This window comes from Rhinoderma darwinii, chromosome 6 (genome assembly GCF_050947455.1).
Source record: "Rhinoderma darwinii isolate aRhiDar2 chromosome 6, aRhiDar2.hap1, whole genome shotgun sequence".
NCBI lineage: Eukaryota > Metazoa > Chordata > Amphibia > Anura > Rhinodermatidae > Rhinoderma > Rhinoderma darwinii.
Window position 1 is genome coordinate 111,365,561 of NC_134692.1, and position 18,014 is coordinate 111,383,574.

Sequence of the window (18,014 nt, forward strand, 5' to 3'; positions counted from 1 at the left end):
CTTAATCCTGCACATTCCCTTTAACTCCTGGTGCCCGATGAAGACCTGTGAAAAGCGGTTTATTTTCTATTAGGCATAGGATGCTAAGGACAGCCCTTAGGGTCAGCCCGGGGTTATAATTCATGCAGTGGCAGAAGGAACTACAGTCTTCACTTATTACTATGTGATATATAACACTTGTATTGGTTGATCAGAATCTTACCAAGTGTATTGATTCAGCTGTAAAGTAAAGATTTTCTTCTGTCTTTACCTTCAAAATCCTCAGTTACGAATTTTACATTTATTTTCAATTTAGCCAAAAATTAAATGATTTGAGAAAAAGATGGCAATCACTTAATAGGGCACACCTCTGACTTGGACACTTCAGGCAGAACCTACTGCTGGAGCACTTAAAGGGGCACCTGTTGGAATGGCAATTAAATTATTAGCTGCTCCCTCTAAATACATAAGCAGGTGCCTGCTGAATGGCGCCCGATCATGATTTACAGTACATGCTGTTTGCATATAAAGGGGCCTGTCAACGAATTAGGTATGGTCCCAGCTGCAACTCATTTTTACACCAATATGCCATGGAAGTAACCACGTGGTGCCTCTCTGTCTACCTTAAATCAGAACTCCAAATGATGTCATTTAGAAAAAGCATCTAATAGATGATAGGGGCATCTATGGTTATGGAACTATTGAGGCATCTGTGGCTGGCACACATTTGGTATGAAACCTGTAGCTTACAGTCAGTAACTGCAGTCCAATAAAAAAAAAGGTAATTGAAGTGTTACTAGAGAAGTTGTGTGACTATTGTCCCAGAATAATATTACTGATACTTACAGTTTTACCGGGAAGAGCCACGGATCTCAGAGATGTAGCTCCTAACATTCTGTTTGAACACTGGCTTAAGTCTTTTTTCTTCCAGACAGATTGCCCTCTGAATTCATATATTGTAAGACATTTTCCTAAAACATCAACCTGCAAAAAAATAAAGGCACTAGTACTGCAGTTTATTTAATTAAAAAGTCACATCTACAGAATTAATAAAATGTTTGGAGCGCTCCAGTAATGTTCATATTAACAGCTGCTACAAAGCCATAAAGTATCTGCACATCCTGCTAACTATAAATGGGATCCCTCCGGAATATAGTGCTGGAGTGTTCTTCACAATATTTGCATATTTTTTTATTTCCTGACTTATTGGAGCCATAACTAATTTTATTTTTCATAGACGTAGCGGTATGAGGGCTGGTTTGTTGCGGGACGAGCTGTAGTTATTATTGGTACCATTTTGGGGTACATGCAACTTTTTGATCACCTTTTATCCTATTTTTTGGGATGCCAGGTAAACAAAAAAACGCAATTCTGGCACAGCTTTTTTCGTTTTTTTTATACAGCATTCACCATGCCTTATAAATTACATGTTAACTTTATTCTGCGGGTCAGTACGATTCCGGCGATACCTAATTTATAGCACTTTTTTATGTTTTACAACTTTTTGCACAATAAAATTACTTTTGTAAAAAGAATGTATTTTTTCTGTCGCCAAGTTGTGAGAACCATAACTTTTTAATTTTTTTGTCGACGGAGCTGTATGAGGGCTTGTTTTTTTGCGGGACGAGCTATAGATTTTATAGGTACCATTTTTGGATACGTGCGACTTTTTGATCACTTTTTATTCTAATATTTGTAGGGCAAAGTGACCAAAAAACAGAAACTCTGGTAAAGTTTTTTACGTTTTTTTTTATGCTGTTCACCGCGTGCAATAAATAATATAATATTTTGATACCTCAGGTCGTTATGGTCGTGGCGATACCAAATACATATGGTTTATTATTATTTTTCAATAATAAAGGACTTGATAAGAGTAAAAGGGGGATTGTGTTTTATTTGATTACTTGAAACTTTTATTGTTTTCAAACTTTTATTTTTTGCACTTTTTTGTACACTTTTTTATACTTTTTTTACACTTTTTCTCAAGTCCCACTAGGGGACTTGAAGGTCCAACGGTCAGATTTTTTTTTTCTAATACATTGCACTACCTATGTAGTGCAATGTATTAGATCTGTCAGTCATTCACTGACAGCAAGCCGATTAGGCTTCGCCTCCCGGCGGGGCCTAAATCGGCCTCCGTAATGGCAGAGCAGGAGACCATTGTGTCTCCTGTTGCCATAACAGCAGTCGCCAGTCCTGATTGCCTGTCAGGGCTGGCGATCTGCTAGTAACCGCTACGATGCAGCAATCGATTTCGATTGCTGCATCGAAGGGGTTAATGGAATTGATCGGAGCTACCTCCGGTTACCTGCCGTTACAGGTGGATGTCAGCTGTAACGGATCGGGCGGATCTTGACCGGCTTCGGTGCTAGGCAGACCGGGAGGCCAGTATTAGGCCTCCGGTTGCCATTGCAGCCACCGGAACCCCGGCAATTTCATTGCTGGGGTTCCGATGAGCTGCAAACACCTTAAGTGCAGCGATCGCGTTTGAGCGCTGCACTTAAGGGGTTAATGGCTGGATCGTAGCTAATTTCGGTCCCCGCCATTACAGCCGGATGTCAGCTGTCAGATACAGCTGAGATCCGGCGATTATGGCACCGACTCAGCTTCTGAGCCGGTGCCAAACATTTGGTGTAAGTATACGACATTTTGCGGGAAGCACTGGCTTTCCATGACGTATATTTACGACAAATGACGGGAAGGGGTTAAGACCTTAGTGACGCACCTGGTTGCTAGTGCTGCATCGTTGGGTCACTAAGGAGACTAAGCGATGCAGCTGAAAGCTGAGGGCTGTCGGTCATGAGAAGTTGGAGGGGCCCCTTGACAGGGAGGGGGCTGTATGATGCTATCTACAGGGGGCTGTATGGCGCTTTATACAGGGAGGGGGCTGTATGGCGCTATCTACAGGGGAGCTGTATGGTGCTATCTACAGGGGGGCGCTATGTGGTGGAATCTACAGGGAGGCACTATCTACAATGGGGGTTTGTGTGGCACCCAGGGGAGGGGGGGACCAGTCAAAAGTTTGCTATGGGGCCCAGTCTTTCCTAGTTACGCCCCTGAATAGTGAATATGGGGGCCAACATTTATAATAAATTGTAAATGCAGTAAACAGAAATGGACACAATTGTGATTATTTTACCTCTTCAATGGTCCGTCCAGTAGAAGGTGTTTTTAGGTTGCCCTGCAGAACACTCAGAATTCCTCGCTTGACATTGAGAGCCCATGTCTTTTCCTCTCGCACTGGACATATCCTTTGTATCTTGCCATCATGATAGGAGAACTGCAGCGGATGCTTCTCAAGATAATCCCTGTTATTAGCAAACAAGATTAAAAAACATCATATAATTGGTCTCCTGGAGTGTTGATAAAAAGGAACAACATGACATGATAACAGAACATCTATCTATCTATCTATCTATCTATCTATCTATCTATCTATCTATCTATCTATCTATCTATCTATCTATCTATCTAATAGCACAGCTATAGGGGTTGCAGCAATTGCTGTTGTGACCGGGCCCTCAAAGCCCCCCTCACCATATCATTGCTGCTAAATACTGCTACATCGCTGGGTCACTTATATTAGGGGGGAAACATTTCCCCTAACATAAGAAACCCAGCAATGTAGCAGTAATGCAGGGGCAGCTGCGGATCGGATAATGCAGAAGAAGAATGTTTTGAGAGAGCTAGATGGCAGTAGCATACCTCTAATGGGGCATACCTCGAAACTGCTATGGGCCCATGGATTCTGTTTTCAGAGCCAATATCTCTTCTCCTAAACAGTGCTTCCTTGTTTGTGAAGAGAAAGTGCTGATAGGTAGAGCCAGAGCCGTGGCTAGGTTCTCCAGCTCCCGGAGTGAAGATTCAGTTAGCCCCCGCGCCTCCCCAACTTCTTTCACATCTCCTTTCCGCTTGCCATGTTTGCTTTCTCAATCAATATGGTGTACACATTTTTACGTAACTCGAGCATAAAACCATTCGTACATTTTACAAGCAATATACAGTGAAGGAAATAAGTATTTGATCCCTTGCTGATTTTGTAAATTTGCCCACTGTCAAAGTCATGAACAGTCTAGAATTTTTAGGCTAGGTTAATTTTACCAGTGAGAGATAGATTATATTAAAAAAAATAAAAAAAATCACATAGTCAAAATTATATATATTTATTTGCATTGTGCACAGAGAAATAAGTATTTGATCCCCTACCAACCATTAAGAGTTCAGCCTCCTCCAGACCAGTTACACGCTCCAAATCAACTTGGTGCCTGCATTAAAGACAGCTGTCTTAAATGGTCACCTGTATAAAAGACTCCTGTCCACAGACTCAATTAATCAGTCTGACTCTAACCTCTACAACATGGGCAAGACCAAAGAGCTTTCTAAGGATGTCAGGGACAAGATCATAGATCTGCACAAGGCTGGAATGGGCTACAAAACCATAAGTAAGATGCTGGGTGAGAAGGAGACAACTGTTGGTGCAATAGTAAGAAAATGGAAGACATACAAAATGACTGTCAATCGACATCGATCTGGGGCTCCATGCAAAATCTCACCTCGTGGGGTATCCTTGATCCTGAGGAAGGTGAGAGCTCAGCGGAAAACTACACGGGGGGAACTTGTTAATGATCTCAAGGCAGCTGGGACCACAGTCACCAAGAAAACCATTAGTAACACATTACGCCGTAATGGATTAAAATCCTGCAGTGCACGCAAGGTCCCCCTGCTCAAGAAGGCACATGTACAGGCCCGTCTGAAGTTTGCAAATGAACATCTGGATGATTCTGAGAGTGATTGGGAGAAGGTGCTGTGGTCAGATGAGACTAAAATTGAGCTCTTTGGCATTAACTCAACTCGCCGTGTTTGGAGGAAGAGAAATGCTGCCTATGACCCAAAGAACACCGTCCCCACTGTCAAGCATGGAGGTGGAAACATTATGTTTTGGGGGTGTTTCTCTGCTAAGGACACAGGACTACTTCACCGCATCAATGGGAGAATGGATGGAGCCATGTACCGTCAAATCCTGAGTGACAACCTCCTTCCCTCCACCAGGACATTAAAAATGGCTCGTGGCTGGGTCTTCCAGCACGACAATGACCCGAAACATACAGCCAAGGCAACAAAGGAGTGGCTCAAAAAGAAGCACATTAAGGTCATGGAGTGGCCTAGCCAGTCTCCAGACCTTAATCCCATCGAAAACTTATGGAGGGAGCTGAAGATCCGAGTTGCCAAGCGACAGCCTCGAAATCGTAATGATTTACAGATGATCTGCAAAGAGGAGTGGTCCAAAATTCCATCTAACATGTGTGCAAACCTCATCATCAACTACAAAAAACGTCTGACTGTTGTGCTTGTCAACAAGGGTTTTGCCACCAAGTATTAAGTCTTGTTTGCCAAAGGGATCAAATACTTATTTCTCTGTGCACAATGAAAATAAATATATATAATTTTGACAATGTGATTTTCTTTTTTTTTTTTTATATAATCTATCTCTCACTGGTAAAATTAACCTAGCCTAAAAATTCTGGACTGTTCATGTCTTTGACAGTGGGCAAACTTACAAAATCAGCAAGGGATCAAATACTTATTTCCTTCACTGTAGTTATATTAGATAGTTAACATAACAAAAAATGAAAATAAAATAAATTAAAGAGGAAAGTGTGCCTGACTAAAACAGATTGTATAATTTGGGCTAATGAGAATATATGGTGGTGACATAATGATCAGCCTCCTCTTGTAGATCGTGGCACACACACCCCATTGTAGATAGTGTCACACAGCCCCCCTTGTAGATATTTCCACACTCCCACCCTAGTATATAGTGCCACACACCCCCTTGTAGATAGTGCCAAACACCACCCCAGTAGTGCCACACTCCGCCCCCCCCCCCCCAAGTAGATAGTGACACATATCCCCCCTTGTAGATAATGCCAAACACCCCCATGTAGATAGTGCCACACACACCCTCTTGTAGATACTTCCACTCTCCCCTAGGAGATGGTGCCACACACCCTCCTTTTAGATAGTGCCATCACCCCCCTGTAGATAGTGCCACACCCCCCCCTGTAGATAGTGCCACACCCCTTCCTTGTAGATAGTGCCACACAGCCCCCCTCCTTGCAGATAGTGCCACACAGACCCCCTTGTAGATAGTGACACACAGCCCCTCTTGTAGATAGTGCCAAACCCCCCACCAGTAGAAAGCTCCACACATCCCCCTTGTAGACAAAGCCACACAGCCCCCCTTGTCGATAGTGCCAACCCCCCCCCTCCTTGTAGATAGTGCCAAACCCCCCCCCCCTTGTAGATACTGCCACACTCCCCTCTTGTATATACTGCCACACTCCCCTCTAGTAGATACTGCCACCCTCCCCCCTAGGGGATAGTACCAAACACACCCCCAGTAGATAAAGCCACACAGCCCCCCCCCCCTTGTAGTTATTGCCAAACACCCCCGTCCCCGTAGAAAGTGCCACACTCACCCGTTGTAGAAACGGACACACACACCCCCTTGTAGATACTGCCACACATGCCCCCTTGTAGATATTGCCACACACGCCCCCTTGTAGATATTGCCACACACACCCCTTGTAGATACTGCCATACTCCCCCAGGAGATAGTGCCCCCTTTGTAGATAAAGCCACACAGCCCCCCTTGTAGATAGTGCCATGCACAACCCCGTGTAGATAGTGCTAAACACACCCTCCTGTAGATAGTGCCAAACACACCCTCCTGTAGATAGTGCCACACACACCCTCCTGTAGATAGCACCATTGGGGCTGCCTCTAGGAGTGGAATCCCAGGTCTGGCAGGGGATTCCTCTCCTGGAGTAGCCCCTGACGTAGCTGTCCATATATGGATAGTGACGCCAGGGGCTTCTCCAGGAGCAGAATCCCCGGCCAGAACGTCGGCAACACTCTGTCCGGGAATTCTGCTCCAGGAGGAGCCCCTGATGTCCCTGTCCATATATGGATAGGAACGTCAGGGGCTTTTGCAGGAACGCAATCCCCAGCCAGAGCGTCGGCACTACTCTGGCCAGGGATTCCTGGAGGAGCCCCTTACGTCACTATCCGTATAAGGACAGGGTTGTCAGGGGCTCCCTCTAGGAGTGGAATACCCAGCCAGAGCATCGGAAATGCTCAAGCAGGGGATTCTGCTCCATGAGGAGCCCCTGACTTCACTGTCCATATATGCACAGGGATGTCAGGGGCTCACTCTAGGAGCGGAAAACCGGGCCAGAGCGTCGACAACTCCATGGCCAGGGATTCCGCTAAAGGCGGAGTGAACGGCAGAGCAGGGAATTGATAGATTCCTGCTCTGTCATATTATTCAATTGTATCTGCGTCCTGAGGGTGCAAATAAAATTTAATATGGCATTTGCCGATAATGTCTGGGAAAGTAATTTGCCGGGACTGTCTCTGTAAATTCGGGACAGTCCCCTCAAATTTGGGACTGTTCGCAACTATGCCCATGCCGCCCTGGCTTGGCACCCCCCTACCTTCCCTCCTAGTTGCGCTCGGGGCACAGTTTGTCTGCTGTAAACTCGATGACTGAAAGCTGCTCTACGAATCAGCACTTTTCCTGAAAAACAGAGAAGTGCTGATTGGTCCATATACCTACATAGAGGGCGGCGGAGGAGCCAAACACAGCAATGACTGAATCTGGACAGGAAGGCTCAACTAACAGTAATAAAATGTGTTAAATATTATAGAGCTGACAGTATTGCTATGTGTTATGGAGATAACAGTGGGAAGGGATATGTAATATACTGTATTATTATACAATAGGTACTGGTGTGGGGGGGACTAATGAACTATTAATATGAACATAACACTAGGGGTCGAGGGCATTGTGTACTTTTAATGGGTCCGTGTGTATGTATTTGTGTGTACCTAGATATTAGGGTTGCAACCAGGAAGGCTAATGCCAGTACAAATTTTTGACAGGCATTAGCAAGTGCAGGTATTTTTGCATATAAAACTGTGTGTGCGTAGTCAGATTACTTTCTATTTGGATTGGATACTTCTCCTTTGCCAGGCTGCCCGGCCCTAATATTGTCAACAGTCAAGGACTAGGTCAAGTGTGAGATTGGCGCTGGGGGAGAATTGTAGCGGGCAGGGCAGTAAAGAGTCAGAGATACCCATATTTAGCAGCTGAGCACACTGTCTGCCTGCGCAGCAACGAAAGTCAATTGGGGAAGCAGTGCTCCTAAAACCACACACACTTTTTACCCATATTGGGATGTAATTTCACATTCCGGTTTTGTGGTGTATTTTGCCACGATTTCAGCAAAACTTCAAAGGTGGCAACCCTACAACATATATGCATATGTATGTTTGTGCATTCCGTGTATCAGTTTTAATGGATGTGCATGTATGTGCGTACGTATAATTCAGGACTCCCTGGTTGATTAAGCCAGGAAGCAACTGACTGTCAGGTAATATCCCCTTAATTCGGCTGGGAGCTTCTCCTGGGGGATCACATGTCTGGGTGGACCCAGATAGTGAACCCGAGTGGGAGGTCCTTCTTGTTTAGATCTCTCCAGCCAAAGAACAGTTAGTCGCCCACCCTTCCATGTGTATTGTTCCCTTAAAATGTGTGGTCTTTAGATATTGTATTGTATGTTTTTTATACTCCTTTGTTTAGTTTCAGATGTTATATCTGGCTGTGTGGGACCGTGTCCCTTTCCGATTATGTACTAGGATTAGTACAAGTCACCTGTAGTACCTACGAAGACATGTCCATCATGGTTGCGGTGGTTCGGGATTATAGTTGATGTCTTTTCACGTTTATTAATGCTAAACTGACAAGGTTCTCCATGTTGATAAAGGTGTGTGTGTGTGTGTGTGTGTGTATGTGTATGTGTATGTGTATGTGTATGTGTGCATGTGCATATGTATATGTGTATGTATGTGTATGTGTGTGTGCGTGCGCGCGTGTGTGTGTGTGTGTGTGTGTGTCCTGTCTGCCAGTGTGGGTGTCTGTCTAAATATGTGTAGTCATTTGTGCATCTTTGTACATGTTTGCTTGCATGTACAGTATATTTGTATATGTTTTTATGTATGTACTGCATGTGGGGGCCCTTTTACACCGGCCAACACTCGGCTGGTGCAGCAAGCGCCAATCAACGAGACATCGTTGATCCGCGCTCGCTTGCTCCTGTCACACGGAGCTATGGATGGGGACGAGCGGTCGTTACTCAGATTGTTCCCCTGTTTACACAGGACAATTATCGGCAACGAGCGTTCTATGGACACTTGTCTGCCCGATAATCGCCCAGTGTAAAACCCCCTTCAGTTATTTATGCATGAGTATGTGCTCTGCTGCTAAGGCGGGCTCCATTCAAAATTACATTATTACCTTAACTCATTAAATTCCTTTTGTGAACCTTGCTTTGACGTCACATTTGCCTTCAAGTGTGCATTCTGTATCTATAAAAGAGTAAAATAAAAATAAAATGAACACAACGTAGAATACAGTCTGGAATATGCAGTTGCTATATAAGCAATGGGAAATATATTAATAAATACACATACCTCTTGGGCAGTGCTCATATATATATATATGAAATTCTAAGTCTTAGAAAGTGGTTCTACACCCTTCATCTAATATATATATTGTGATTGTTTGTTGTCATTTCACCCTTCGTGTGTTGCTTTGTTCTCTATTTGGCAACCAAAGGGGTTGAATAGGAGTGCTATAACTACTGGCAAAATCCTCTAGTCAAAAATCACCAAAATGTTTAAAGGGTAACTAAACTTGAAAAAACTTCTGACATGTTATAGTGACATGTCAGAAGTTTTGACCGGTGGGAGCCCCCACCGATTGATAAAATGAAGCGGCATAAGTGCTGGGTGAGCAGCTTAGTTTCTGATTCGTTTTTCTCGGAAAGCTGAGCAATTGGTGTACCGTTAAATAGAAAGTCTATGAGTCTGTACATTAACTGCTCAGCTTTCCGACAAAAGCCGATCAGAAACTAAGCAGCTCAGCGCTCCTGAAAACTTTTGAAAGTTTAGTTACACTTTAAACAACAGCCTCTTGCACACAGCAAAGACGCATGCACAGAGCCTTTACAACGGCAGAAGGAGTCCCTACAACTCCGTATTATGAAGCCGTAGGGGTTCCTAGTGCTGCGTTATGGTGCCATTGTGAGGCGCCATGTTCTCCCATAGAAGAAATTCTTCTAAATCAGAATATCTCCATAATTCAGCATGGTATGAAACATGGCATATTTTTTTTATATAGGAATAGATTACATTTTTTGTGTAGGACATGTCATTAAAGAGGTTGCCCACTACTGAACAAATGATGACCTATCGACTGGATAGGTCATCTGTATATCATCGGTGTGGGTCCGACACCCGGACCCTTCACCCTTAAGCCGCTTCTGCTGCCTCCAGGCACTGGATGTTATGGCCTATTATGTTCAGAGCCGGAAGCAGTTGTCTCCGTACATAGCATAGCAGCCGTGCTGCCAAACTGCAGCTCTGCTCCTACTCACTTGAATAGGTGCAGAGCTGCATTACTGCAGGTTGGCCACTATTCAGTGGCCTGAGCCAACTGTAACCGGCATGTACGTCCGGTGCTTGGAGGCGGCCGGAGCAGCTTAGCGGTGCGGGGTCAGTGTGTCGGACCCCCACAGATCATGTACTGATGACCCATTTGGTGGATAGGTCATCAGTTGTCCAATAGTGGACAACCCCTTTAATAATAATGAATAATAAGTGGGAACACTTTTGTGTAGTATTGGTTCAGTACATTGTAATACTAAATATAAAATACAGTATCCACCTTTAAAAGCATATGACATTTTCCCATGACTTCTATCTGAACAAAACATTCTAATGTCAGAAGACTCCTTTCAGAAGAAGTTCCTTGTAAATATGTCTCGGTGACTGCAGAATAGCTGTAGGTGTATTTGTTTCCCTTCTGGAACGCCAGCTGTCCAGTACCTAGAAAACATCATATATGAGGATGAAGGAAACAATAGGAACATAATCTACATACAGTCTCTGACTAATTAAAAGGGTTTTTTCTTAATCTTGTTGTCTAAGTTAATGGGTTTGTGTGATCTTAGAAAGATCAGCGTCACTATGGTCCATGGACTGTGCCTGGCATTCCATTCAAGTGGATAAGGCTGAGCACTGTTACTGGGAGAAAGGAAAACAGGCAATTTTATTACACAAAATCACACTAATCATGAATTAAATATTTCCAAATTCAATATTTATTAAAATTAGACATTTGTTATAAAAAAAAACACCAGTTAGAATAAAAATTTCATTGTGAGAAAAAAAAAGTTACAATAAATACAGATGTTATGGCTAGTTCTTTAATTTATATAATAATACATTTTAGGTCTACAAGGAAAGACAAAAGACAGTGACTCATTCATATGCAAACAACTTGGAATTGTCCTCAGATGTTTCATATAAGAAAAAACAGGTCATATGATGTGATTTAGACTCTATTCACACACAGGATTTTGCTGCATTTTTAGTGGCGTTTAACGCATTTTTTAGTGTGGCCAGATTACATTAAAGTCTATAGTGATATATAAAATGCACTACATACAACAGCGTTTTGGTTGCTTTTTTTATAGTCAGTGTCATTCTTTGCAAAACATAGCATGCTCTGGATGTGGCGTTTTTTCAGGCGTTTTTTCAATAGGCTTCTTTATGAGACCGGGTTCACAGGTAGCGTAAATGCTGCAGATTTCGTTGCGGAAAATCCACAGCTTAAGGCCGGATTCACACGAGCGTGTGCTTTTTGCGCGCGCAAAAAACGCGGTGTTTTGCGCGCGCAAAAGGTCCATAACAGCTCCGTGTGTCATCCCCATATGATGCGTGGCTGCATGATTTTTGCGCAGCCGCCATCATTAGGACACTCTGTTTTTATGTTTGTAAACAGAAAAGCACGTGGTGCTTTTCTGTTTTCATTCATAGTTTTTACTGCTGTTGCGCAAATCACGCGCGCCACACAGAAGTGCTTCCGTTTGCTGTGCGTGATTTTCACGCACCCATTGACTTCAATGGGTGCGTGATGCGCGAAAACCGCACAAATATAGGACATGTCGAGAGTTTTACGCAGCAGACACCGCGCTGTGAAAATCACGGACTGTCTGAACGGCCCCATTAACTAACATAGGTCCGTGGAGGCGCGTGAAAATCACGCGCGTTGCACAGACGTATTATACGTTCATCTGAATAAGCCCTAAAAAAGCAGCAGCAGAGTGGATGAGATTTGAACAAATCTAATCCACACGCTGCTTAAATGATAAGTGGAGAAAACGCTCAGAAATTAACCTGCGGCGCATTTTTGGGATCCGCAGCATGTCAATTGTATTTGCGCAATTGATGCTTTTTTGTTCATTTTTGTTAATTCAATGGGGAGGTAAAACCCGCATCAAAAAATCTGCGGGTTTTACCAGGTGTTGCAACTTTTGCGGCGGAATAGCAAACATTTGAAACTCAGGGAAAAATATAATTTATACTTACCCAGAACTCCCTCCTTCTTCCTCCAGTCCGGCCTCCTGGGATGACATTTGGTCACATGGGCTGCAGCGTCATCCAGGGAGGCTGGACCAGATGGCAAAGGAGGGACCCGTCACCATGAGAAGTGTTGGGGTAAGTTTGAATGTTTTTGTTATTTTCTAGTGCCGCTTTACGCAGCGGAAGTTCTACCCAAAAAACAGCACAAACAAACAAACAAAGTGGTGCCGTTTTTCGGACGGAATGTGCTTCAGGTTCTAGGTTGGATACACTGCATAGTTTTACACAGCGTATCGGGCACGTGGGAACCCGGCAAAAGGATATGTCCACAATCTTGGGATGACATTTCATTCCATGTGACAGCTGCAGCCTGTGATTACCTGCAGTGGTCACATGGGAAGAAACGTCATCCCAGGAGGCTGGCCTGGACAAAGAAGTACAGAATTCTGAATAAGTATAAGATGTATTTTTTTGTTGCGATTTTTGCAGCGGAAACAGTTTTGGCACCACAAAAATCGCAACATCTGTTATTTATTGGGGGTCCCCCCCCCCCCCCATTGAATTCAATGGGGTATACACGCAACAAATCCGCAACAAATAAGCAGCAATTACGCAAATACAATTGACATAAATAAAATGCACCACAGGACAATTTGAGCGTTTTTTCCGCTTATCATTTACGCAGTGTGTGGATGAATTTTATTCAAATCTCATCCACTCTGCTGCTATTGTATAAGACCCCATGCACATGACCATAATTTTCATCCGTAATTACGGATGAAATTGCGGACCCATTAATCTCTATTGGCCACGGACACCTTTCCGTATATTTCTAGATGTGTGTCCGGGCCGTAGAAATGATCCGCTAATTATAGAACATGTCCTATTTTGGTCAACAATTGCGGCATAAAATCGCCCATAGAAGTCTATGGCCGCTTCCTCGATTGCGGACGACTACGCATGTGTATCCTTAGCCGTCGGATCCGTATTTGCAGACAATAAAAACCCTTACGGTCGTATGCATGAGGCCTTGTACTGTGGACTTTCCTCAACTAAATACGTTACAGCAAATTTGTAGTATTTACACTACGTGTGAATTTACCCTTAGGCATTGTTGACAATGCATTTGCGCGGTATACTATCCTTAATTGCGGATAGTATAAAACACATGCTAACCTATGGGCCAATGCACACGACCGGGGTTTCCAGGGCTCATTGAAGTCAATTGACATCTAATGTGTGCACGGTCCGTGATTGCGGACGGCCCGCGGATGACACTTCGCTACCCGACCATGCTGTAATCACAGGTCGTGCACACAGCTACGGCCATGTGCATGATGCCGAACTGTCTCCCTTTAGTTTTTTTTATAGCACATATCATGATGTTTTTTTTTTTTGTTTTTTTTTAAACATTAAATTTTTATTGATTTTAAACATAGAAAACATAGGAAACATTTTTGTACAGAAGCAAATAAATTATATCATCAAAAAGATGTTCACCAAACAGAGTAATATTATCCTGTACAACTGAGGTAGGCAACCTGAAAAACCTTATCTCGTAAGGGAAGGTGGGGAGGAAAGGGAGGGATAGGGAAACAGGGAAGGCTTTCTCAGAACATTCTCATATCCTTTAATGTGTTCCACCATTATTATTAACCCCTTCTCCTCTTATTGCTTTGTAATCCACGTGTGAGTCCCCATTGTACCTTCGCCTGTCCTAACCTGGGAACATGTCAGTCCACCTTTGCCACTGAGCTTCGAATCTATTCATTCTATTCTGACGAAGTGCAAATAATCTTTCATATACACAATGGGATGAGACCTCTTCTATAATTTCCCTCAAAGACGGGACCGAGACTGACTTCCAGTTTCTGGCCACCAATAATTTAACCGACAGACAAATATGGCAAAACAAGGCTCTATCTTCTGGTGAAATTATTCCCATATTTAGAGACAAAAGGGCTAGATCTGCATTTGGTGTCACTTGAACCTCCAACAGTCTGGAGGCCAGATTGAACACTGAAACCCACACCGGAGCGATAATGGGACATTCCCAAAATATATGATGTAAGGTCCCCAGTCCTCCACACCCCCTCCAGCACTCCGCGTTAGCCCCTGGGTATATCTTGGAGATCTGAAGGGGGGTATAATACCATCGTAACACCAGCTTATGATATACTTCCAGGAGGTTCGAGTTCACGGTGGACCTTAACGTCCACTTAATGGCCCTGGACCAATCCTCTATGGTATAAGTAGATCCCAAATCCCTCTCCCATTGTAGCACATATTTATTTTTGGCCATCATCATATCTCCCAATAGTTCTTCATAGAAGGACTTTGTTAAGCTAGATTCTATGACTGATGTCTCGAATAGCAGATGATGTATCTTAGAGGGGATGCAAACCTGTGCGTGTTCCCTTGTCGGGAGGAGATGTCGAATCTGCAAGTATTTAAAGAATTCGGAATGAGCCAAGGCAAATTCTTCTCTTAATTCTGAGAAAGGTTTAATGCTATCTTCTCCATAAAGATCTGCCAGCGTTGTCACTCCTAACCTGACCCAGTTACGTAGATTCAGATCAGGAATTAACAGTTCAAGAGCATCTATTGGTAAAAAGAGTTTGTACCCCGGATTAGAGGAGGGTGTCCCTGTCAGGATATGTCTCCATGCTTGTAACGATACTCTTACTGTAGGAAATTTAGGAAGTACCTTCCCTGGAAACTTTGCATGAGCTAATAGTAGCGAGGTCAGGGGAATATCCCCTATCAAGTGTTGCTCAATCGTCGGCCAACTAGAGCCAGAGGATGCAGTGCACCAGTATCGCAATTGTCGTAACACTATGGCCTTATGGTAGGCCTCTAGGTTCGGTACTCCCATCCCTCCTCTCTGTCTATGTATGTATAGACTTTGTCTGGCTACCCGAGGTTTCTTATTTTTCCATATAAACCGCATCAACTGATCTTGTAACTTACGGAGAATAAAAGCCGGTATAGGCGCCACCACTGTCCTAAACACATAGAGTATTTTGGGGAGAATAAGCATTTTATACAGGATTATTCTGCCCATCCAGGATGGTTCCGTATCTGACAAACGCTTTAATTCGTCTTGCAATTTATCCTGAAGAGGAAGAACATTAATATGAGCCAATTTAGATGTTGGCGAGCACAATTTTATGCCTAAATAAGGGATCGACATCTCCTCCCAGCCAAACGGAAACTCCCTCTGTATATCTTTTCGCAGTGTCCATGGTATGGCCACTCCCAATATCTGAGACTTGGAGGCATTAACTTTATAATAAGACACGTTGCCAAATTGTGCTAAAATCTCTGCTACTCTGCGGAGAGAGGACAATGGTTCTGTGAGGGTCAGTATGACATCGTCCGCAAACAATCCAATCTTATGCTGTCTATGTCCTACAGAGATTCCCCGCACCCCCATATCCATCCGTATCAGTTCCGCCATCGGCTCCATTACCATAGTGAAGAGCAGAGGAGATAATGGGCAGCCCTGCCTTGTTCCATTGGTGATACTAAATGGCTCAGACAGCATCCCATTAGCCAACACCCGGGCTGAAGGTGCAGAGTACAGGGCCCCGATTGCTCCTAGGATGGCTCCCGAAAAACCAAATCTCCTCATAGTTTCAAAGGCAAATCCCCAGTGTATCCTATCGAACGCCTTTTCTGCATCCAGAGTAAGGAGAACAGAGGGCGTTCGACTTGCCTCCACCCTGGAAATTAGATTTATAATGCGCCTTGTGCCATCTGGCGCCTGTCTCCCCTTAGTGAATCCCACTTGATCGTTATGAATCACTGTGGGGAGTATTGTCAAAAGACGTTGGGCCAATATTTTTGCATAAAGCTTTGTGTCGCAATTTAACAATGAGATGGGTCGGAAATTGGCTGGGATAGTCGGGGATTTCCCCTGTTTAGGTATTGTTACAATAGTAGCCTGCAACATCTCGGCCGGGAGGCTTCCCCTCTCTATAGCTACATTAAAAATACGAGCTAAGTAAGGGGTCAAAATAGATTCGTTAAATTTGTAATATTCGGATGAAAACCCATCCGGCCCCGGGGCTTTACCTAGTTGAACTAATTTTATAACTTTGGACACTTCGCCTGGTAAAATAGGAGCGTTTAGCTGCTCTAGTTGAAGAGAAGTTATTTTTGGCAACTGAATCTGATCTAGAAATCTATCTATTGCCTCTGCTGTAGGTGGCACTATACTGGGGTCTCCCCGCAAGTTGTATAATTTGGAGTAGAACTGGCTAAACCTATCCGCTATCCCTTGGGGATTCGAGATTTTTGGCTCACTTCCTTCCGCTATCAAAAACGGTATCCTCGACTTCTGCCGTCTGTGTTTCACCCTGTTTGCCATATATTTACTCGCCTTATTGTGTGAGGTGTAGTATGTCATGCGAAGGGAGGTCAAACTTTTATCAAAGTCTGCAATCAGTACTTCTCTCAATTCCCGTCTTAGTTTAGTCAGAGCATCGTGAACCGTAAAAGACGGGGAGGATTGCTGTTGCATCTCCAGGGATTTAATCTGTGCTAGTATGCGGTCTATGTTCAGCTGTTTTTGCTTTTTATAATGAGAGCTTTGTTGGATCAACAGCCCGCGTATCACCGCCTTATGGGCGTTCCACAGCACAAATGGGTCTATGTCCGGTGAATCGTTTAGGTCAAAATAGTCCTTTATCTGGGAGGAAATACGCCCTCTATACTGGGTCAAGGCCATCAGAAAAGTATTGTTCCTCCATGACCTATGCGGGCGACTCCAGGGTGACAACGCTACCTGCATGGAGACCGGAGCATGGTCCGACCACGTAATGTCTCCCACCTCAGCTTTTATCACCGAATTCAGCAACCACTTATCTACCAAAAACAAGTCTATCCTAGAGAAAGTATGGTGACAAGGCGAGTAAAAGGAGAACTCTCTTGTCGAAGCATTGTGACATCTAAACACATCATATATGTCTTGTTGCTGAATCCACCCTGACAAAGTAGGGAGAGACCTCTTGCTCCTACTGGTAGAGTCCAAAACTCTGTCTGGAATGATATTGAAATCTCCACAGAAAATAAGCTGTCCCTGTTGGATTTTGCGAACTTTCTTTATGGTTTTGTTTAGAAATCTAATCTGAGAGACATTAGGAGCATATATATTGACTAGTGTGACTAGGGTATCATTAATGGAGCATATCAGAGCAAGAAATCTCCCCCCCTCATCCACCCGGGAGTCCACCAATTTAAAATCTATCGTATCTCTGATAGCTATCAAAACTCCCGCCTTTTTTTTCCCCGCATTAGACATAAAAACATGAGGAAATTTAGCATTTGTAAAGGCCGGACAATTCGATTGCTGAAAATGCGTTTCCTGCAGACACATAATGTCTGCCCCAGATTTCAAAGCCTCCTTCCAGGCTGACGACCTTTTGAAAGGGCTATTTAGACCTTTGACATTAAGAGACATTATTTTAACCGCCATAATCCCTATTACAAAGCTGCGATATAACATACATAAGGCACTGAATCATTTTTACATTACATCTTTG

At 43.7% G+C, this 18,014-nt stretch overlaps 1 protein-coding gene across 1 annotated transcript in view; it reads right to left on the bottom strand.

Moving 5' to 3' along the window:
- The window catches only part of LOC142656620 (vitellogenin-like), a 138,400-nt gene that overhangs the window by 92,388 nt on the left and 27,998 nt on the right, over positions 1-18,014 (bottom strand). Inside the window, exons 3-6 of the mRNA XM_075831547.1 lie at positions 10,769-10,929; positions 9,338-9,408; positions 3,119-3,287; positions 826-963 (exon numbers count right to left, since the gene is read on the bottom strand). Coding sequence (XP_075687662.1) covers positions 826-963; positions 3,119-3,287; positions 9,338-9,408; positions 10,769-10,929 — 539 coding nt within the window. The remainder of the gene's footprint in view (positions 1-825; positions 964-3,118; positions 3,288-9,337; positions 9,409-10,768; positions 10,930-18,014) is intronic.